The 22,009-nt window shown below is 49.0% G+C and overlaps 1 protein-coding gene across 2 annotated transcripts; it reads right to left on the reverse strand.

Annotated features, from left to right (window-relative positions):
* Window positions 1-1,239: 1,239 nt before the first annotated feature.
* LOC112443864 (MHC class I polypeptide-related sequence B) lies at window positions 1,240-9,411 on the reverse strand. Of its 2 annotated transcripts, none has more exons than XM_024984137.2 (6): window positions 9,216-9,411; window positions 6,347-6,607; window positions 5,873-6,136; window positions 5,232-5,291; window positions 4,760-4,888; window positions 1,240-2,567 (listed from the first exon to the last, which is right to left on the reverse strand). In XM_024984137.2, the coding sequence occupies exons 1-6, from the start codon at window positions 9,394-9,396 to the stop codon at window positions 2,455-2,457; spliced, it is 1,008 nt and encodes a 335-aa protein (XP_024839905.2). In that variant the 5' UTR covers window positions 9,397-9,411; the 3' UTR covers window positions 1,240-2,454. The 2 variants fall into 2 exon arrangements, with proteins under 2 accessions (XP_024839905.2, XP_024839904.2); XM_024984136.2 differs by having other exon boundaries at window positions 5,013-5,291.
* Between the last annotated feature and the right edge of the window lie 12,598 nt (window positions 9,412-22,009).

The following is a 22,009-nucleotide window of genomic DNA, read 5'->3' on the forward strand; positions in this document are numbered from 1 at the left end:
CTGAAGGAATGGGAAGAGTGAAAGCAATGACTATCAACTATTGCATCAGCCACTGTGTGATGCGGCAGACAGTGGCTGTGACAGAAAAATCAAGCAGCAGTTCTAACAAGGGATCATGTTAGAGATTTGGAAATAAAAGCCGAAAGAATCAGCTAAAAAGTATTCAAAGTGGTCACCAACGGGAAAGCAGAAATTGAGAAGAATCAGGATTATAATAAGAGTCTGTATCATGAGAAATCATGCACAAATATTTGACTTCTTAACTTACAGACAAGTGTGCCTTTGATTAAATAATCACACAAGAAAATGAATGAGGATGAAAGTTTATGCTTAATGAGAGCTGAGTGCAATAAATGACACCTGAGAGTTTACTAAAATGCAAGAACATTTGAAACATGCATGCAAACTGCGTGAATGATGTTAACCTTGAGTAAAACCATGAAAGAATATATCATCCCATTCAGATAAACAGACATGGAATGAGTTATCTATTCCCGTTACCTTACTGTGTGCATCGTGTGCACCAGGCAGGGAGGGAACAGGCCCTGCCTAGGGAGAACCCTTGGCCACCCTCTTGCTTCCAGTCAGGTCCTTCTGCAGAAAGTGCTCCTGTCATCTGTCTCGGGTCTGTGGGAGGTGCCCCTTAGAACACGCGTGCCACAGATGCTTTACCTGGGTGGGGCTAAGGTTGTCCTGACCAAGGAGAGCACCGCTCACCTGTGTGCCCCCAGACCACAAGTCAGGAACAACTGAGGGTCCGATGGAGAAGTCTCACCTCCCATCTGCCCTGTGCAAATCAGCCTGAGCTGATGGAGATGCTGCTGCTTGGTTGATGCCTCCCGGTTCTGGGCTCCTTTATCGTCTCAGTTCAGGACACTCATCCCCAACAGTCACTGCTCCCTAGAAGCAGACGGTCCCATATTCCTCCTGATCAGAAGCCCCCAAGCCCTGTCCTGTCCCCTCCCCCAACATCGCCCTTCAGCTCTGCTTCATCACAGGAGGGTGACAACTGCTCAGGGGAGATTCCCCCCCAGGCTCAGCCACTGAACTCTGACCCCAGGTGTCCCACTGCATTATCCCCCAGCCCTTTATGCTGAAGCTGCCAGAATGGGATCTGGAGGGAGAGAGAGGTGGGGGATTATTAGAGTCTCCTCAAGGCTGAGAGAAAACGCTCCTTTTCCCCAGAATCTTACACACTGTCCCTTCCCAGCATGCGAAACAAAATGAAATCCAGATGTGTATATTTAAAGAGCAGTTTTAATATGAAATTATACAGATGTTGCAGGCATGAAGTAATGCATATATTACTGTGACAAGGGTGAAGGGAACCTTAGATTTGCAGAAATCTGCTAGTAGTCATCTCAAGAGAAGCCACAATAAGGCAACTGGCAGAAAAAGCTCATTGGTAATAATTTATTGTCCATGTGCTCTATTATAATTAAAAAGCAAAAGTAATATTAGTACTAGTGTGGTACAGCTGCAACCACCTCAAATATATTAATGCTTTTAATTATCCCAATCACGACTGGAAAGAAACAATAGTTTTCTCATTTCATAGATGAAGAGATGGAGACCTCAAGAAGGATGTGTTATACTGTAAATCAACTACCTTCAAAAAAACAATCTATATGTATAATCTATATATATATATCTATATGTAAAAATACATCTATGTGGAACCTAGAAAAATGGTACTGATGAACTATTTACAGAACAGGAATAGAGACACAGACGTGGGTAATGGACTTGTGAGGGAAGGAGAAGGTGGGATGAATTGAGAGTAGCACTGAAATATATACATTACCATGTGTAAAAAGCTAGTGGGATAAACAGATATGGAATGAGTTCTCTATTCCCATTACCTTACTGTGCACCAGGCAGGGAGGGAACAGGACCTGACTACGTGCTCAACCTGCTGCTCAGAGACCTAGAGGGGTAGGATGGGGAAGGTGGGAGGGAAGTTCCAGAGGGAGGAGATATGTATATACTTTGAGAAGGCAATGGCACCCCATTCCAGTACTCTTGCCTGGAAAATCCCGTGGACAGAGGAGCCTGGTGGGCTGCAGTCCATGAGGTCGCTAAGAGTCAGAAACGACTGAGTGACTTCACTTTCACTTTTCCCTTTCATGCATTGGAGAAGGAAATGGCAACCCACTCCAGTGTTTTTGCCTGAAGAATCCCAGGGACAGAGGAGCCTGGTAGGCTGCCGTCTATGGGGTCGCACAGAGTCGGACACGACTGAAGCGACTTAGCAGCAGCAGCAGCAGCAGCAGCATGGCAGAAACCAATACCTTATAATGCAAGTATTCTCCAATTAAAAATAAAATATAAAATAAAAATAATTTAAAAATAATAAGATAAATAATAGAACACACAAAAAAGAAAAAGTGCTCTTAAGACCAGAACTAGGAACTGAATTCAGGCCTCCTGGCGGCAGATTCTAAGCTTCCCCTGTTAAACTGATGGAGCCGGAGTGTGACACAAGGACTGAAATTCTGGGTGTGTGAGGCCATTATGATCAGTTGGTTCCGTCTGGAATTGTTCCAGGTCTTGTAGTCTAATAGGCTCTGGGGAAAAAGAAAAACCAATAAATCACTGACCAAGTGGTTGCAGAATAATGCTTTTCATTCCCTCAGAGATTCTCCTTCAGTTGCTTCAAAATCAGATTCTGCCTTCCTCTGAGGGAAGACACACCTGTTCTTTTTTGCCTCCTTTTTCCCAGCTCTTGCTGGACTCCTCCCCTGACTCCATCCACATTATCCCCTGTCCCTGCTGCCACCACCCTCCACGACAGGGACAGAAGTGGCAGGACACAAGGACAAGATCCAGAGTGAAAACCCAAGCCCTTTCCGCCTTGAACCCAAATCCATTCTCTAATGCAACGCAAGGCTCCCTCACAGACAGGACCCAGCTCCATGTTCCTCTAGCCCGGGAGTGGACACACACACAGTTCCTTTCTCTCCTCAGCTCTCGGCCTCCTCGCCCGCACAAGCACCTGCTCCACCGCTTGGCTCCACCTCAACCCTGACCTCCACCTCCTGCAGCCCCACCCCTCCTCCCCAGCCCTGCGCCAGCAGCTCTGAACTGGAAAGCCCATCCAGAGCCCCAGGGGACAGCAGCCCCATCTAGAAACACTGGACTGCCACTGACTCTCCCCCTGACCGGACCCTGGAGCACCCCTGGCCTCGCCCCAACCCTCACTCTCGGCCCAGGCCCCTAGGCTGCACTTGGCCTTTCTTGCTCCTTCCGGGGAATCCCAGCTCCACTCCAGTGCTGGGCTGGGCTGAGGCAGAGCAGGCCCTCCTGCATTGCTCAGCCAGGGAGTCAACCAGGACTCACCCTCACTACCTGCAGGGGATCTGCTTTTCAATGTGGATTGGGGTTCTTGAGAATTTCCCCAGAATGAGGCTGTACCTGGCCCCCTCTACACCCTGGGACTGCCATCCCATCCTCCACCTCCCAGCGGGAGTGCCCCATTTGAACTCCTGTTTCATTCAGTATGCATGGAAATCCTATTAAGGTTTGCCACTTGAAATCATAAACAATTTTACTGAACACTAAAAACTTCAAAATGATTTTGAGAAATTAGCACATGATTTTCACAGTGTTCCCAGTAAATGCCCCAATGCATACAAGACAACCATTTCTGCCCCAGAGAAACCAGAACTGATGTTCCCAGATAAGAACAGGAGAAACTACAGATCTGCTGGGTCCCTGCTCTGGGTGCTACATGGAGAGAGTCTGCTGCTATGAGAACTAACCATCCCTATATGCCCAGGCCGAAGGCCAACTGATAAGGGAATTAGGTTTGGGGATAAGAAACCATGCCCCCAACAAGGCAGCTGACACAGAAGAGGCGGCCTCGACAGAAGGAGCCGAGTCTCTGCCACCTTTTTACTGTTCCACGTTCTGCCTTTGCTCTTTGCCACACACAAAGCTCTGCTTCTCTTTTCCTCTCCCCTCAACCCACTTGATTATGGGGAAGTAGTCAAAGAGCCCATCCCTTCCTCCACATCTACAAGGCAGTGACCACCATGAGCAAGGGAACTGACTCAGGGGGGCAGGGTGAGGCCACAGAGCGCAGACCCACTGTCCTGCCCTAAAGAGAATCCCAAGGGGCTAGATAGGAAAAACCTGGAGACAGGATGAAATCAGTGACCCCAGTTGCCTGAGGATTGACTGGTCTCCTCTCTTCAAATGGTCAAGGGATGTCTATTAGTCCTCCATATTATGGGGAAGGAGAGCCCAGCTAGCATGGGGCATTTGATGGGAACTTGAGAAGGGTGCAGGCTGGGGGTGACCCAGCAGAAACTGAACTCAGAAGCTAGTTCGTGGCGGAGGAATTTGAGAGGTTGCAGGACATCTCCAAGTGGGGTCTGGCAAGGGGACATCACAGGCAGGGCTCTGACCATCCACTGACCCCTAGTTTGAGCCTTATGATGCTTTCACTTGGATTCTTAATAATGACTGAAAACCCAGGGGGGAGAAATGCAGACAGGCACTTAGATCATCACCTTTTCTCTGAATTCCTCTTCAGTTTTTAATCCCCTCCTCACCAGGTACAGACACTTTACTAAAGGTTCTCTCTGATTCCTGGATCACCTAGACCCTCCCAACCAGCACATAATCCAACACATGCTCCCCAGACAAGCCCCGGTGAGCCTGACAGAAAACAAAGAGAGCTCCGAACAGAGCAGGGAGCTGAAATCTTCATTGCTGCCGAATCTCACGCAGAGCACCCCCTGCCCAGATTTCTCACCTGGCCTCCCTGTAGCTGATGCTGTCTTCCTCTTCTTAATATAACAATAGACACAAAATCCGATGATAAAAACAACAGCAACAGAAACGCTCACGATCCACCATGAGCTCTGGTGCGCCAGGGTCTTTCCTGAAAAAGGACCTTATTATATTCAACCCGGGCACCCCAGAGCCACAGCCTGCTCTCCTCTCCCTGACCCTGGCCTCTGACCCTCCCAGGGTCACAACTGCCTCCAGCCTCACCCCAGTCTCACCCAAGGGTGCGAGGTGTGAACTGTGATTCCTGCTGTGTTCCACAATGCACTTGACCCACTGTTCCTCTCCTTGGGGAATTTTTACAGTTTCCCAGGTGTAGTAGGTCCCATTCCCATCAGACAGGACATCCCCAGACTCCTGGTCGTTCCAGCTCATGGGTTCCTCATCCCGAAACCAGACCACTGAGATACTTCGGGGAAAGAAGCCAAAAGCCTTGCCTGTGAGGTGGACCATGCCCTCTGAGTCCTGGCTGTAGGTCACATTCACGGCTGGGAGCTCTGTGGGGAGAAAGCACAGAGCCAGTGAGGCCCGCGGCCAAGCCCTGCTCGCTCAAGGAAGACGGAGCTCACAGAGCTCCTCCTCCTCACTGTCCACCTCTGGCTGAGCCCTCATCCCCCCAGGCCTGCTCCAAGTTCTGCACCCTGGGGCCCAAGTCCTCCGGCGGGGAAGGGGAGGGGTGGGATGGGCCTCACTCTCTTGGGACCACTGTTGATGCTGGGGAGGGGCTGTGAAGGGTGGGCCTCTGGGGATTAGAGGAAATTTTCTGGATCAGGCAATCTGGGAGCCAGAGGCCCACCCCCATCTAAGGCCCTCCTCTGCTGCCTGACACCCACCTCCCCTCATACAGTTTCTGTCAGAGGACCCGCTGCTCCCCTGGACGATTGTCACAGGGGCAGTTCATGCCCCACCACCCACCCAACTTTCTACAGTGGATTTAACAGAACAGGAAAGAAACCCCAGGATACCTCGCCAACAGAGCACATACGTGCCCAGAGGACAGGGAGGGTCTCCGTGGGCAAGTCGGGATGGGAGGTTTTAAGAACAGGGGTAGAGGAAGGGCCTGGCCCAGCGTCAGTACCTGTCCTCTCCGTGAAGCCCAGCCAGGATTCCAGGTAGCTCCGCAGTCTCCTACAAAGTTCTCCCTGCACGTGGGCCTGGTAATGCTTGCTTAACTCCATTTCCATGGCCAAGGTCCGAGCCGAGGACTGGGGCAGGGTACATCCGTGGGGCTCCGGGTAGCAGGAGAGGAGGAGCTCCCCATTGAAGTACAGAAGCCGGAAGCCCCGGGGGTGGCTGTCTTCATTGATACTACAGCCCACGGTCTCCTGGAGGGAATGTAAGCCTGCCCCATCCCCACCCCCCGATCAGTGACTCCTCTGGTCCCCAGGGCCTCTGTCCTCCAACCCAAGTGAGAAAGTCCAGATAGAGGGCTCTCCCTGCTCCCCTCCTTGTCTTCCCTGTGCTGCTGAACTCACAGACCCACTGCCTCATCCCCACCCCCAGATTCAGAGGAAAATGGCCCACAGCACTCTTGCCCCCTCTGCACTCTCACCTCCTTTCTCTTTCTGCAGGGACAGGATTTCTGCTAGAAGTTTTCTAAGCTCCTTCCAGCTCTCATTCAAGTCCGTGGACTCTGTCTCCCATGTCTCTGCTGCCAGTTTTTCAGCCCACTCTCCCCAGGGCTCTGCCCTGCCTTTTTTGTGATCATAGTGCAGGAAGGTCTGACGATCCAAGTATCCCTCAGCAAAAGAGCTGGCCTGCACAGATCCATCCTGGGACAGCACCGTGATGTTGTAACAAAGACTGTGCGATCCTGGGGAAGGAGGAACCACAGATGGAGCTGCTTTCTGGAGACAAGTGCACATCAGATGTTTCACAGACCAGTTCTGTGTCCTGACCTGCTCCAGGTGCTGAGGATGCAGAACATGCATGTGTACAAGGGACCAGAATGAGGATTTCCATACGGGAAAATGGGAAAGAGAAGGAGGGAGAGGGGAATCGAGGAGTGGAGGGAGAGGGTGGAGATGGACACACGTGTAGGACAAGCACCAGGACAGGGAGGCACCGGCTCCCTAAGGGTCCAGGCAGGAGGGCAAGGGGAGAGGCAGGAAGAGCAGGGTGAGGGGAGGTGGAGTCAGAGGGAGGGGAGGGCAGTGTCAGACCCAGGACCAGAGGGATCCCTGCTCAGAGGGGGGCCAGGTGAGATGGAGAGCGAGGGCTGCTGCCCCTGGTGCAGGCTCATCATGGACAAGGCGGGCTCCAGGGAGGGTGAGGTAGGAGGCAGAGGGGCCTGAGGGGCTGGGCTGTGGCCCCAAGAGAGATGAAGGTGGGCCAGTAACCTGGGGGAGGTGAAGGAGTGGGTCTGGGCACAGAGTGCAAAGAGGCATGGTGAGGCCCCAGGTGGGGAGGTGGCTGCACCTGCCAGTGTCCCCTGGGAGAGGAGTCAGTGGCATGAGCATAAGGGTCATGGAGAATTAAAATATCGGAGTGGCAAGGGAAGATAGAACTGAAAGCCAAGGTGCACACTGGGAAGCACCTACATGGTGGGAGGGGCTGGAGGGAGTGAGGTCACACCTCCACAGAGGGTTCGGGTCAGGCAGCCAGCAAGCAGGGGGTGGGGGCCTGGGAGAAGACTCCCTGTAGGAAAAGCCTGCTGACCAAGTGGCACAAACAAGGATTTCGGATACAAGATTGAGATAGTGAGAGTCCACTGGGGTCGTGGAACCAAAGAGAGGGTGATGAAGTCTAAGGAGGTGGGCAGTGGACCACGGGCAGTATTCCTACTGTGGGGGAAGGGAAGAGACTGCAGAGAAGACGTGGTGAGGGCCTGGGATTGAGGGGCAAGGGGGGAGCATGGCTCAGGGGTGACCCCCCGCCTTGGGTTAAGGTAAAGACAGAAGAGGAGGGATGCCCTGGGTGAGGGAGGATGAGAGTGAGGTGGAGATTCTGGGCACCATGGGGCCTGTGATTGATGAGAACTTGGTGAGGGCCCAAAGCAGTCAATGGTGGGAGCAGGTCAAGGTGCCATGGGGGGAACTGCAGAGGGACCAGGGCAAGTGGAGTCCAGCACCTGTGGCCTGGGGAGTGGAGGAATCCAGAAGGTGAGGTTTAGGATGCAGGAGTGGGGAGGGGCCGTGTTGGGGGAAAGGCTCCTCTTGGACAAGGGCCAAGAGCAGGTGCCTGCACGGGGGCGGAGGGTGGGTGTCAAGTGGGGGACAGGTCCTCCCCCAGGGGCTGGGCACTGTGCTCAAGGCCCAGGGATCATTGGCAGGAGAGCTCCCCCTGGTGAAATAGGGCAGAGGGTGGAGAGGAAAATTCATGGGTAAAAGTCATCCCAAGAAAAGTAAGGCTAGTGAAAGCTGAGGGGAGGGAGGAGCCTTGCAGGTGACCGATCCTCGCAGGAAAAGACCCATGAGGGGAGGGACCTGTAGTGGGAAAAGGGATGAGGGTGGGGACGCCCTAGGAAGAGATCAGAGAGCCGTAGAGAGGAGGGGGCAGCAGGGAGGGGAGAGGGCAGCACCGAGGGGGGAGGGCAAATCCTGAGGGGGCTCGAGGGCCAGCAAGGGAGGAGGTAAGGAGAGATTCAGTTGTGGGACCACAGGCACAGCGGAAAATTAGAGTTCACATTAGTGGGGGAGGGGGGACCACGGAAATCGCAGGAAGAATCCTTTGTTCCCAAAGCCCTCAGACCTAACGTCCGTCAGTGTTTCAGGAGCCGCCACAGTGCCCATAGCAGTAGGAAGAGTGTGGATCCAGCTTGCCCCTTCCCAGAGGCCCTGGTCACTAGAAAAAGAGCCCTAACTCTCGGGGCTGAGGACCCCTGAGCGCCGCCAACCTGGAAACTCCTTGTTTCCGGCGTCCAGAAATGAGAAGAGACGGCAGAGCTAAGAATAGGAGAGGACAGCTTTCAGGGGCATAAGAGGGCGCCCCACAGACGGCTAAGAAGTGATCGCCTGAGCCTGGGACCTGGAAGAAACGCCATTCAAGAGAGCAACAGGGCGGGGCGGGGAGGCTGGCAGGTGGGGCGCTGGGGCGAGAGGCGGGGGCGGGAAGCGGCAGGGAGCGAGGTGGGGACCAGGCTGCCTTGCCAGTCAGGAGAATCTGAGGACTAAGGCATGTGATGAGGACATCGGGGAGGGTAGGTGGGGCAGGGAGAGCAGAGGCTAGGAACGGCAGAGACTGAAACGCGGGATGCAGTGCTCGCCACACGCGTGTGAAGTTCCCGTCCGCTCCTCGACCTTACACCTCCCCGCCCCCCACCTTCCTCCCACCCCCACCCCCAACTCCTCTATTCGCTCAACCCCAGCCGCAATTGAGACGATCCCCGCGACGCTCACCGAATCCCATCGAATACTAACCACCCGAACCCCTGACCCAGCCCGGGCTCCGTCCAGACTGAGACCTCAATGAACCCCACTCACCGGCGGCGTTACCCAGGAGCACAAAAAAGGCAAGGCCGTCTAGAAACAGCCAGACACGAGAGAGCCCCATGGCCCAGATCTTGTCTGCCCGCCAGAGGCTCCGGGACCGAAGGAAAGCTGGCGGACCCGAGGAACCGCGGCGGAGAACTGAGCTGTGGGGAAGTCGGGCCCGCAAATCCATTCACCGGGCCGGTGCCCTAGCCCCGCCCGCCAGGCCCCGCCCCGCCCCGCCCCCTCTGCTCGGTTAGAAGGTCGCTTTCTGGCTTCCCTGGTGGCTCAGACGGTAAAAGCATCTTTCTGCAATTAGCAGACCTGGGTTCGATCCCTGGGTTGGGAAGATCCCCTAGAGAAGGAAATGGCAGCCCACTCCAGTATTCTTGCCTGGAAAATCCCATGGATGGCGGAGCCTGATGGGCTACTGTCCATGGGGTCGCAAAGAGTCGGACACGACTGAGCGACTTCACTTCACTTCCGCTCCTCAGTTCAGTTCAGTTCAGTCGCTCAGTCGTGTCCAACTCTTTGCGACCCCATTAACCGCAGCACGCGTCTTCCCTGTCCATCACCAATTCCCGGAGTTTACCCAAACTCATGTCCATTGAGTCGGCGATGCCATCCAATGCTCTCATTCCCTGTCGTCCCCTTTTCCTCCTGTCCTCAATTTTTCCCAGCATCAGGGTCTTTTCCAGTGAGTCAGCTCTTCACATCAGGTGGCCAAAGTATTGGAGTTTCAGCTTCAACACCAGTCCTTCCAATGAATACCCAGGACTGATCTTTAGGATGGACTGGTTGGATCTCCTTGCAGTCCAAGGGACTCTCAAGAGTCTTCTCCAACACCACAGTTCAAAAGCATCAATTCTTCTTCGGCGCTCAGCTTTCTTTATAGTCCAACTCTTACATCCATACATGGCTACTGGAAAAATCATAGCCTTGACTAGACAGACCTTTGTTGACAAAGTAATGTCTCTGCTTTTTAATATGCTGTCTAGGTTGGTCATAACTTTCCTTCCAAGGAGTAAGCGTCTTTTAATTTCATGGCTGCAGTCACCATCTGCAGTGATTTTAAAAGCCTGAAGGCTAGAAAAGCCAGGGAGGTGAGATGGAGGGTGAGCTTTAGAGACATCTCAATGTTTCCGGCTCTTCCTTTAGTCCCGACTTCTCTTCCAACCCAACCCACCTCCACCTCCCTCTACCTCGCACAGCAGAGTTACTGGCGAAAGTCTACTGAGACCAGCCAGGGTCTTCCCCGGTGGTCCAGTGGTTAAGAATCCGCCTGCCAGAACAGGGGACACGGGTTCCATACCTGGCCTGTGAAGATCCCACATGCCTCGGGGCAACTAAGCCAGCCCACAGCAACAACTCAACCCTTGAGCTGCAACCACTGAAGCCAGAGTGCCCTAGAACTCCTGCTCCACAAGGGAAAGTCACCTTAAATGAGAAGCCCATTCAGCCCAACTAGAGAGCAGTCCTCACCCTCTGCAAGGAAAGAAGGCCCAGCCAAGCAAGGAACAGACTAGGTGCTACAAGGAAGAATCACTGCAGCTGAGAAAACAAACAAAAAGTCTACTGAGACCAGATGTGTAGATTTCAGCAACTCTGCCTCTCAGAAGTCACTACCCCAGATGAATAACCAAACCCTTCTCTCTCTCTTCTTTCATTTTTAAAAAAATTTATTTTTAATCAGAGGACACCTGCTTTACAATGGTTGGTTTCTGCTGTACAACAGCATGAATCAGCCATAAATATACATACATCCCCTCCCTCTAATCTCCTTCTCCTCCTCTGACTCACTGCTATGTGTCTTCTGGTGGCCTCATCCTATAAGTATCTGCATTCTCCCAAGGAGACTTTTGGTTCAGCCCCTGGGGAATCACAGGTTCAGTGAGATGACTCCCTATGATCCACTCCAATACCAGCCTCTCCAGATTCCCTTTTCAAGCTGCCTCACTATGTCTGCACCTCTGGGCCCATCCACCCCTCAAACCCAACAGGACTACAAGCAAACTCCGCACACCAGCCTCTCCTAGTTCTCTTTAAGCATCACCAGCTTGGTCCTTTCTGATCCCCTTTCCCGTCTATCTCATGGACTCACAGTCAGCTCCTCCAATCCCTTTTCAATCCCACAGCAGCTACCTTAGTCCAAGCTTTCATCTACCTCAGCCTAGAGAACTGCAAAGGCTTCCTAAACACAGATCTGTCCCCAGTTATAACCATAACGCCCCAAGCCATCCACAGCTGCCCCACCTGCAGAATTAACACACAATGTCTCTACTCCATCTTAAGTGGAAGCTGCCACAACCAGCTAGGTGGCATCATTTTCCATTTCTCTGCTTAAACATCACTCTCCTATGGGTTACTTTCCTCTGTCTTCCAGCCCATCAGAACAACAGATCCTAAAAGAACATCCCAATTAGATGGTGGTAAGGGTGGCACAACCTTGGGATCATACTAAAAACTACCTGTTTGCTTTTTTTTTTTTTTGCTTTTATGTTTTTTTTTTTTTTTTTCTCTTTCTTTAACTGTTTGCATTAAAAGGGTGAATTAAGTGATATATGAACTATATTTCAAAAATAACAATAATGCCATCCTGAAAGTCTTCTTCTACTGAAAGCTGTCTACACACACGGGCCTCTAACACTGCTCAGTCCTGCCCAGGGCTCCTGGCCCTGCTGTGACTCCCCAAATGCACCCCTTCTCCAGAAACTCACCTGGTTGGCTCCCCCCTTCCATTCAGGTCTCTGGTCCAGTGGCCCAAGGTCAAGGCCTCAGAAGTGCGATGTCTGACAAACCCTGAATTATTGGCCCTGCCATCGCCACTACCAGTCTTCTGGCCCAGACATACTTTTCTCCAGAGCAGTTATCAGTGATATCAGAATATTTGTTGTTGTCATCTGTATCATTGAAATATATACTCTTTAAAAGAAGAACCTTGGGGCTTCCGTGATGGTCCAGTAGATAAGAATCCATTTGCCAATGCAGAGGGCATGGGTTTCATCCCTGGTCCGGGAAGATTCCTCAGGCAATGCAGCAACTGAGCCATGTGCCTCAGCCACTGAGCCTGAGTGTCCAACTACTGAAGCCTGTGCGCCTAGAGCCTGTGCTCACAGCAGGAGAAGCCCCTACTTGCTGCCACTAGAGAAAGCCTGCTCACAGCAACAAAGACCCAGCACAGCCATAAAGAAATATGTTCTGGGCTTAGTTGTTCAGTTGTGTCCCACTCTTTGTGACCCCATGGACTGTAGCCAGCTAGGCTCCTCTGTCCATGGGGATTCTCCAGGCAAGAATTCTAGAGTGGGTTGCCATGCCCTCCTCCAGGGGATCTTCCCAACCCAGGGATCAAACCCAGGTTTCCTGCATTGCTGTTACTATAGGCATATATAGTAGCCTGCCTCAGGGAACCCTGTCCCTCCTCCTCCTGACCCTTAGACTAAAGTGCCTTTGTTTACATCTCAGGGAGATAACCTGAGCCTGCCCATCTGTGGAGGGACTGTGATATTCTTGGGTTCTTTGTGTGGGAAATGGCACCACTTGTCTGATGCTTAGCAGTGTGGCTCAGAAGTTCATGAGGGGCAGAGGGTGGGGGCGGAGGGGGCAGGAATCACGGATAGCTGTGGCATCTTTGTTTACTGATATGGCAGGAGATATTCCATTTCATACCACCTCTGAAATAGCTGTAAGGAAGCAAAACTAACAACCCCCCTGCCTGAGGCTTGCCATTCTAAGAGATATTTGCAAGAATTAAGTAGTCTTTTTACTTTCTTTCCTCACAGCACCCCCATCTCTGATCCATAAAAGAACCTGGCATCCAGGCCTCAACAAGATGGTTATTTAGAGACATTAGTCTGCCAACTTCTTGGTCAATCGGCTCTCCAAATAAAGTCGGATTCCTTGCCTTGACACCTTGTCTCTTGGATTTATTGGCCTATTGTGTGGCGAGCAGAGAGAGCTTGGACTCAGTTACAGTAGTACACACTGGAAAATGTAGGGTGGGTTCAAGCCAAAGAGTACGGTAAGAAAGATTTGAGACAGGCCAAGGGGGGCGGGCTGACCAGCGAAGGGTAAACTTTTGGTAGAGGTAAACTTCAGAAAGAGAAGGAAAATATAGGGTGTGGGAGAGATGCCTCAGAGAAGAAAGAGCTGAGCAAGTTGGACCAATACAGGGCATGCCACGCACGGTATGTCAGGGTGAGCAAGCGTAATCTGTCAGGGTGAACTAACATGACAGGTGGGGGACAGCAGAGAAGACTGAAAAAGAAAAATCTGTATACTGCTGAGAAGGACAGAGTATGAAAACATACTCGAAAGCTAAGTGTCATGTGGGCTACAGCAGGGCACAACCATACCCGACAGAGAATGAAAAGGCTAAATAAATACAGAAGTGATGAGGCACAGAAGGCTTGGGTAAGGTGAGATGGAGCTGGAAAGGGTAATAAATAAAAGTTGAGTCTAAATGTTGACCCCCCGATGAAACTAAGAAGAATCTGTTCCCATTAACTCATTAACAAGAATTATGTGGAATATAGTTGTGGTTGATGTGGGTTTTCAATATTGGTAGCATATATTAAGCAGGTCCCAATATTGATTGGACCTCCTGGAGAAGGCAATGGCACCCCACTCCAGTACTCTTGCCTGGAAAATCCCATGGATGGAGCAGCCTGGTAGGCTGCAGTCCATAGGGTCGCTAAGAGTCGGACACGACTGAGCGACTTCACTTCACTTTCAATATTGATTATCCCAAATTCTCGGAATCCTACATCAAGGTGTTCATCAACACGTTACCAATCACAGAATTCTATTCTGCCGTTGGTCCTTAAACCTGCACAGTTGTTAAAATTATATATGTATTAAAAAACAGGAACCTTGTCTATTTGTCACCCCTTGTATCTCTCGAATCTAGAACAGTCCCAGTGCATAGTAGGGGTTCAATAAGTAGGGGTTGATCATAGGCTGGCACAGTGTTTTCAAAAAGCAATTTGAAAACATGTAGGCTGCCAGTGTGCTCCGTCGCCGCAGCTGTGTCTGACTCTTTTAGACCCTATTGACTGTTGCCTGCCGGGCTTCTGTGTCCATGGGATTCTCCAGGCAAGAACACTGGGTGGGTTGCCACGCCCTCCTCCAGGGGATCTTCCTGATCCAGGGATTGAACCTGCATCTCCTGTGTCTCCTGCACTGCAAGTAGATTCTTTACTCACTGAATCACCTGGGAAGCCCCCAAAACATGTATGACAAGCCTTAAAAATATTCATGCAAAACTTTCCTGGTGATCCAGTGGTTAAGACCACCATGTAATCCAGGCGACCCTGGCCCAGGAAGTAGTATCCCACATGTGGGCACAGTTAAGCCAGTGCACTGCAGCTACTGAGCCCTGGAGCTCCTGGACCCGCCCACAGCTAGAGAGTCAGGGTGCCACAACAAAAGATCCTGCCAGGACTGAGACCTGATGCAGCCCCCACAAAAAAGTGTTCATGTTCTTTGACCCAGTAATTTTTACTCAAGAAATCCATCATTTTAAAATAAAATACAGAATAATGTTTAGGTATGCAAATTTTATTTTAAAAAAATGTTGGCCATGCCAGGTGGCTTAGCAGTATCTCATTTCCCCAACCAGGCATTGAACCTGAGCCTCTGCAGTGAAAGCTCTGAATCCCAACTAGACCACAGAGGAACACCCTCAGGGTAAGAATATTAATCAAGGAATTCCCTGGTAGTCCAGTGGTTAAGACTAGGCACTCTCACTGCTGTGTCCTTAGTTCAGTCCCCGGTTGGGGGACTGAGATCCTGCAAGCCATGAGGGCAACCAAAAATAAAAAATAAATTAATCAAACTTTATTTGTAAAGGTAGAAAAAAGGTACAGAAGAGTGGGATTACTCTTTTTTTTTTTTTTTAAATAGTATACAGCTGGTAAAAGTTTTTAAGGAGAGTTTATAATATATACAGTTATTTATTGATTATAATGAAGTTTTCAAAAATAAGATTCAAAATAATTCATAATGTATAACTACAGCTATGCAGTCCTGTATAGACACGCAAATACATGGGAAGCAGTTTGTGCAACTAAGCGTAGCAAAGAAGTGACGATCTGCCAAAGAGCTCACCATGTCCCTCCCTGTGGAGACATTAGCTGGTTTCATATCTTTCTGCTTTTATTTATTTTTGTATATTGTTTGTGACTGCACAAGGTTTACTTTTTAAATATGATTAGTTAGTTAGCCAGTTATTGTTGTCTGTGCTGGGTCTTCACTGCTCAGCGGGCTTTCTCTAGTTGCGGCAAGCTGGGGCTACTCTCTGCTTGTGGTGCACGGGCCTCTCATTGTGGCGGCTTCTCTTCTTGGGGATCGTGGGCTCTAGGGTGAGCAGGCTTCGGTACTTGTGGCACAGGTGCTCAGGAGTTTTGGCTCCTGGTCTCTAGAGCACAGGCTCAATAGTTGTGGTGCATGGCCTTAGTTGCTCCAAGGCATGTGGGATCTGCCTGGATTAGAGACCAAAGCCCTGTCTCCTGCATCAGCAGGCAGATTCTTTACCACTGAGCCACTAAGGAAGCCCCTGACTTTTCTAATGGGATAGAATACTTATTATAATGTATTAAAATGTGCAAAATAAGTTTTAATGAAAAAATTCAACTCTCCTTTCCCAACTCACCTTGGAACATCTCTCCTCTGACATCTAGGGCAGAAATCCCTACTGATGGTCCTCCAGGGGAAAGAATTGAACTCTTCCCCCGCAATCCGTGATCCATTCTTAGATTTGGAAGTCAGCAGAGCAATGAAGGCAACACTAAGAATGCCATCTATTCTTGGGCTTCCCTGGTGGCTCAGATGGTAAAGAATCTGCCTACAATGCAGGAGACCTGGGTTCCATCTCTGTGTCAGGACGATCCTCTGGAGAAGGAAATGGTACAAACCACTCCAGTATTCTTGCCTGAAGAATTCTACGGTCAGAGGAGCCTGGGGGGCTATAGTCCATGGGGTCCCAAAGTGTTGGACATGACTGAGAGATTTTCACTCACTCATAAGATCTTACCATCAACTACTGATTACTGATTGTTACATAATTTTAATCTCACCACACCTGAGAGGGTAGAATGGATTCTTTCATTTTCACAGCTTGAGAATCTGAGTCCCTGAGATACTAAATGTGTGGCCTGGATTCCCAGGAAATGTTGACCTTGAAACTTAGATGACTCTGGACTTCCTGGGAAGCCCACCTAGGCACCACCTGAGTGACAGATGAGTGAGTCATTCAGCCATGGAGTGTGGGTCCTAGCATTCTTGGAGGGGTCTACAGTTTTCCACCTGAAGACTCCTGCACATACTAAGACTATATTCTCTCTCTCTTCCTTCCATGTCAAGCAAGCTTTTCTTTAAAAATGCAAAGATAACTTCCCTAATATTAAGGCCAACCCGAGTTCCCCTACCCCCACTCCACCCCATGACTCATCCCAAATGGTAATCTAAATTTCAGTGACACTACCCTCAGGATTGTAGTTGAGCATGTGGATCCAGGACAGAAGCTCTTTGGGCATTTGGACTTGGCTGATCTGGAAGGCAGTCCTGAAAGTTGATATTTTATTCTAGATGGACTTTGGGAAGGGATGGAAATGCCTGATGAGAGAAGACAAGTGAGAAGATTTCAAAAGCAAAGCCCAGTGAGTTCTGGGTTCCAACAAAAGGACTTGGAAAACCTGCCAGCCATTCTGGGCTTATAGTTTCGAGTTTCAATTCCTTCTCAATTATAGACCATTCATTTGGCAAACATGTACTAAATATCTACTATGTGATGGCCGCTGCTTTTAGAAGGAACTGGGGCTGATGGAACCTCACTCTCCTGGCACTCAAGGTTGGCTCAGTCTTGCTCAGCCTAACATGGGTAAGGAAGTTTTAACACAAATGGTAAGGGCAACCTGCACAGGTGCCTTGTGGACATATATGTAGACTGGCAGCTTTGAGCAAGGAGTTACAAAAACCTTATAAAAGAGGCAGCATATGAGCTGCATTTTGAGTATAAGTAGGAACCCAATGGACACCCAGGAGAAATGAACATGACTCATAATCCAGGACATGCATTCCTTGGCCTAGGCCAGGACAGGACTCAGACTAAGCTGACTGGGGAGCCTTGCCAGTTTCTTTCCTGGCAAGAAAGTATGCCCCCAACATCTGACTGCTCAGGAATCACAGTTACTAAATACTGAGATGAGGAGTGGGCAGGGCGGGGCTGGATTTGAACAGGAAAATTCTGCTGCAGGGATTGTTAAAATGCAAAGCCCTGGGCCCTCACCCCTGGAGTTCTCATCAGTAGGTCTGGGATAGGTCCTGAAAACTGCATCCCAGCTGATGCCAGTGTAGCCTGTTTTGGGGCTGCACTTTGAGAACTATACTAGAACCACTTTCCTGCAGGAAGAGCAAGGGTTTATGAGTCTAGTTTGGTTTCTAATATCAGAAGGGAGCTATGAGGTATGGAATAAACCAGACCACACCTGACCCACCCTGGCACTGCACGCCTACCCCAGTGACCCAGTGTTTGATTGCCTTGGGGTCACAAGAGCTGCAAACAGCCAGGAAGGGACCAGATTTGGAGGTCGGAGAGGGTGCCCGGGAAGCAGAGCTCGACACTCAGCACCTGGGGCTGCTGCAGCTCCACAGACTGGCTCCTGCGCCCTCAGGTCCTTCCTCACCCCTCAGGACGCTGACTTCCAGGCCTTCCTCTTACTCTACCTCAAATGTTTGGGCCTCTGATGACAGAGGAGCTCTGTCTGGATCTTTCTGATCCAGACAGGGGAACATAAGGTGACAGACATGGACAAACTTACAGGTTAACAGAATGGGCTAATAACGAGGGCCCTGAAAGTGTTGGCAAATGGCTTCAGTCAGGTGTCCTAGGAGAAACACCAGAGAGTCACGTTGGTCTAGGAGTGTGACTCTCGCTTCGGGTGTGAGAGGTCCTGGCTTCAAATCCTGATCGAGCCCCCATCCTTTTGGGCTTCCCTGATGGCTCGGACAGTAAAGAATCTGCCTGCAATGCAGGAGACCTAGGTTTGATCCCTGGGTTGGGAAGATCCCCTGAAGAAGGACATGGAAACCCACTCCAGTATTCTTGCCTGGAGAATCCCCCACGAACAGAGGAGCCTGGCAGGCTACAGTCTATGGGCTGCAAAGAGTTGGACATGACTGAGAGACTAAGCACACAAGAGAAACACCAAAGTTATTTATCTAACTTTTGAGACTTTGACATGGACGCTAGAGGGCGATCTGAGATTGCTGAAACTACAAATGTTGGTCCAACCACCCAAAGAATGCTTTGTAGGCTCGGCGAGCATGCTCAGTCATGTCCCACTCTTTATGAGGCTGCCAGGCTGCCAGACTCCTATGTCTGTGGGAACCCAGGCAAGAATACTGGATTGGGTTGTCATTTCCTCCTCCAGGGGATCTTCCTAACCCAGGGATTGAACTGGGGTCTCCTACATCGGCAGGAGGATTCTTTATCACTGAGCCACCTGGGAAACTCCTAGATTGGGCTTTTCTGCTTAAATCAAAAATTTGTCAAATACTATTAAAAAAAATAATAATTTTTTAAAGTGGGAATTGCCTGGCAGTCTAGTGGTTAAGGGGCTTCCCTGGTGGCTCAGATGGTAAATAATCTGCCTGCAGGAGACTCACGTCTGATACTTGGGTCGGGTATGGCTACCCACTTCGGTATTCTCACCTAGAGAATTCTAGGGACAGAGGAGCCTGGCAGGCTACAGTCCTTGGGGTCGCAAAGAGCCAGACACGAATGAGCGACCTTCACTTTCACTTTCACCAGTGGTTAAGACTTGGCCCCTTCACTGCTGTGGGCTGATTAGGGTCTCTGGTCTGGGAACTAAGATGCCACAAGTCACACAGCTAGGCCAAAAGAATAAAAATAAAATAGCCAATTTCCTTGACCAAACAACTTTCATATGTTGATTAATCGTGCCCTTATTTTACCTTTTAATCAATGAAAGACAGATATGTAAAGAAAGAAAATGCAACTAAAAGAAAAACAACATACTCAATCAAAATGGTAGTAATAATTCAAGGAATAATATATCTATTTTCATACCTTAATCTATCTTTCTTCCAGTTTTATTGAGATATAATTGACATACAGTAGTACTGTACACATTTAAGATGTAGAGCATACTGATTTGACTTACATATGTTATGAAATGATTATCAGAGAATGATATAATTTTGAGACATTAAAAAACCCTCAATTCAGTTCAGCTCAGTCACTCAGTCATGTCTGACTGTTTGCGACCCCATGAATTGCAGCACGCCAGGCCTCCCTGTCCATCACCAGCTCCCAGAGTCTACCCAAACCCATGTCCATCGAGTCGGTGATGCCATCCAACCACCTCATCCTCTTTCGTCCCCTTCTCCTCCTGCCCTCAATCCCTTCTAGCAACAGAGTCTTTTCCAATGAGTCAACTCTTCCCATGAGGTGGCCAAAGTACTGCAGTTTCAGCTTCAGCATCAGTCCTTCCAATGAACACCCAGGACTGATCTCCTTTAAGATGCACTGGTTGGATCTCCTTGCAGTCCAAGGGCCTCTCAAGAGTCTTCTCCAACACCACAATTCAAAAGCATCAATTCTTCAGCGCTCAGCTTTCTTCACAGTCCAACTCTCACATACATACATGACCACTGGAAAAACCATAGCCTTGACTAGACGGACCTTTGTTAGCAAAGTAATATCTTTGCTTTCGAACATGCTATCTAGGTTGGTCATAACTTTCCTTCCAAGGAGTAAGTGTCTTTTAATTTCATGGCTGCAATCACCATCTGCAGTGATTTTGGAGCCCCAAAAAAAAAGTCTGACACTGTTTCCACTGTTTCCTCATCTATTTCCCATAAAAACCTTAATAAAGGTACAAATTCTTCAAGTTATTTTTCAGTTTTCTCAGTTCCATTTTTCTCCTTTGGAATTATCTTTTACTTTATATTTTGATTTGGTTCAAAATTCAAATGCTTCAAAAAGGCTAGGAGTCTCTTTCACTCTTGTCCCATCCCTAACAGGCAACCACTGATCAGATTTCTTGTTTATTCCTCCAAAGACATTTCATGTATATGCAAGCAAACAGAAATCTATACATATGTATTCTTTCCCCCTTCATATAAGATTTAATATATGCTTTTTTGCAACTTGCCTTTTTTTATGTTTAACAAGATACCATGAATATACAAGTGCTTCCTACGGCTTCATTTTTTGTTCTTTTTTGTTTGTTTTGGTCTGTACCAGGAGGCATGTGGGTTCTTAGTTCCCCCACTAAGGATCCAACTAATAACCCCTGCAATGGAAGCAGAGAGTCTTAACTCCTGAATCTCCAAGGAAGTTCTTTTATTTTTTAAAAAATTTCTTATGGTACTTTATTTATAGATATGCAGTGTTTCTTAACCAGTTCCCTACTTGTAGGCATCTGGATTTTTTTCTTTTAAAGTGAATACAACAACATATAATTTTGATTACAGTCATTTTGCAGATATGCCAGTGTGTTTTTGGATATAGTCCTAGAAGTGGTACTGCTGGGTGTATGGGGTTTAAAAACTTGGACAGAGATTGTCATATGCCCTTTGAGAAAACATTACGAGTTTACAATCCCATCTGTAATATATTTGAATACCTGTTTTGGTATGGTTATTTTTTAAACTATGAGAATATATGTGTGTGTATGTGTGTGTGTGCTTAGTTGAGTCCAATTCTTTGCGACCCCTTGAACTGTAGCCGGCTGGGCTCCTCTGTCCATGGAATTTTCCAGGCAAGAATACTGGACTGGGTTACCATTTCCTCCTCCAGGGGATCTTCCGAACCCAGGGATCGAACACTGGTCTCCTGCATCTCCTGCATTGGCAGGCGGATTCTTTACCACTGAACCACCTGGGAAGCCCATGGAAATATGCAGGGATATATATTTGGAAGCCATCTGTGTATAGATGATATTTAAAATTCTGGGACTGGATAGAACTAGAGCAATTAGGAAGTTAGTAAGAACAGAATAAGAAGCCCAGGTAAAGCTCTTAAACACGCCAAAATTTACAGCAAAAGGAGCCAGCAAAGGAGATTGAGAAGGAACAGCCAGCGTGGTAAGAAGAAAGCTGGAACAGTATGTCATAGCTTTAAGGGTGCATAGGGTGGGGGTGGGAAGTTGGATCATAAATTCATACAATCACTCTGGAGAACAATTTGGCATCTCATGGTAAAGATGTGCAATAATTCCACTCCTACAGACATATTCTAGCGTGACACATAGGGCCCAAGGAGATAAAAGCTCACTGCAGGCAGCAGATCTGCCATAAAAAAAAAAAACAAAAAAACAAAAACAAAGGAAAAGTCAATGAAAAGTATAAAGAGAGATAAATTGTAGCATGAATTCATACCATTCCCCAGGTGGCTCTGTAGTAAAGAATCTGCCTGCCAATGCAGGAGACACAGGAAACAAGAGTTCTATCCCTGGATTGGGAAGATCCCCTGGAGGAGGAAACGGCAACCTACTTCAGTATTTTTGCCTGGAGAATCTCATCGACAGAGGAGCCTGGCGGGCTACAGTCTATGGGGTCGAAAAGTCACGACTGAGGGACTGAGCATGCATTCATACCATGGCTATTATCCGGCAATGAAAACAAATGAACTACTCGTATAAGCATGGTTCATCTCATATACAATGTTAACTAAAAAAGTAAGCTACAGAATGATAGATTAACAGGAAACAATTTAAAGAGTCTTTCTACACAGGGTCTGGGCTGCCACATGCAGGATCTTTTTAGTTGCAACAGGCAAACTC

This window comes from Bos taurus, chromosome 23 (assembly GCF_002263795.3).
Source record: "Bos taurus isolate L1 Dominette 01449 registration number 42190680 breed Hereford chromosome 23, ARS-UCD2.0, whole genome shotgun sequence".
Lineage (NCBI taxonomy): Eukaryota > Metazoa > Chordata > Mammalia > Artiodactyla > Bovidae > Bos > Bos taurus.

Coding starts and splice junctions, on each gene's coding strand:
- LOC112443864 (XM_024984136.2), bottom strand. CDS start 9,396: ATGGATTTGCGGGCCCGACTTCCCCACAGCTCAGTTCTCCGCCGCGGT. Junction 4,889..5,012: donor TTCACACCTCGCACCCTTGG/GTGAGACTGGGG, acceptor GTCCTTTTTCAG/GAAAGACCCTGGCGCACCAG. Junction 2,568..4,759: donor ATCAGCTACAGGGAGGCCAG/GTGAGAAATCTG, acceptor CTTTTTCCCCAG/AGCCTATTAGACTACAAGAC.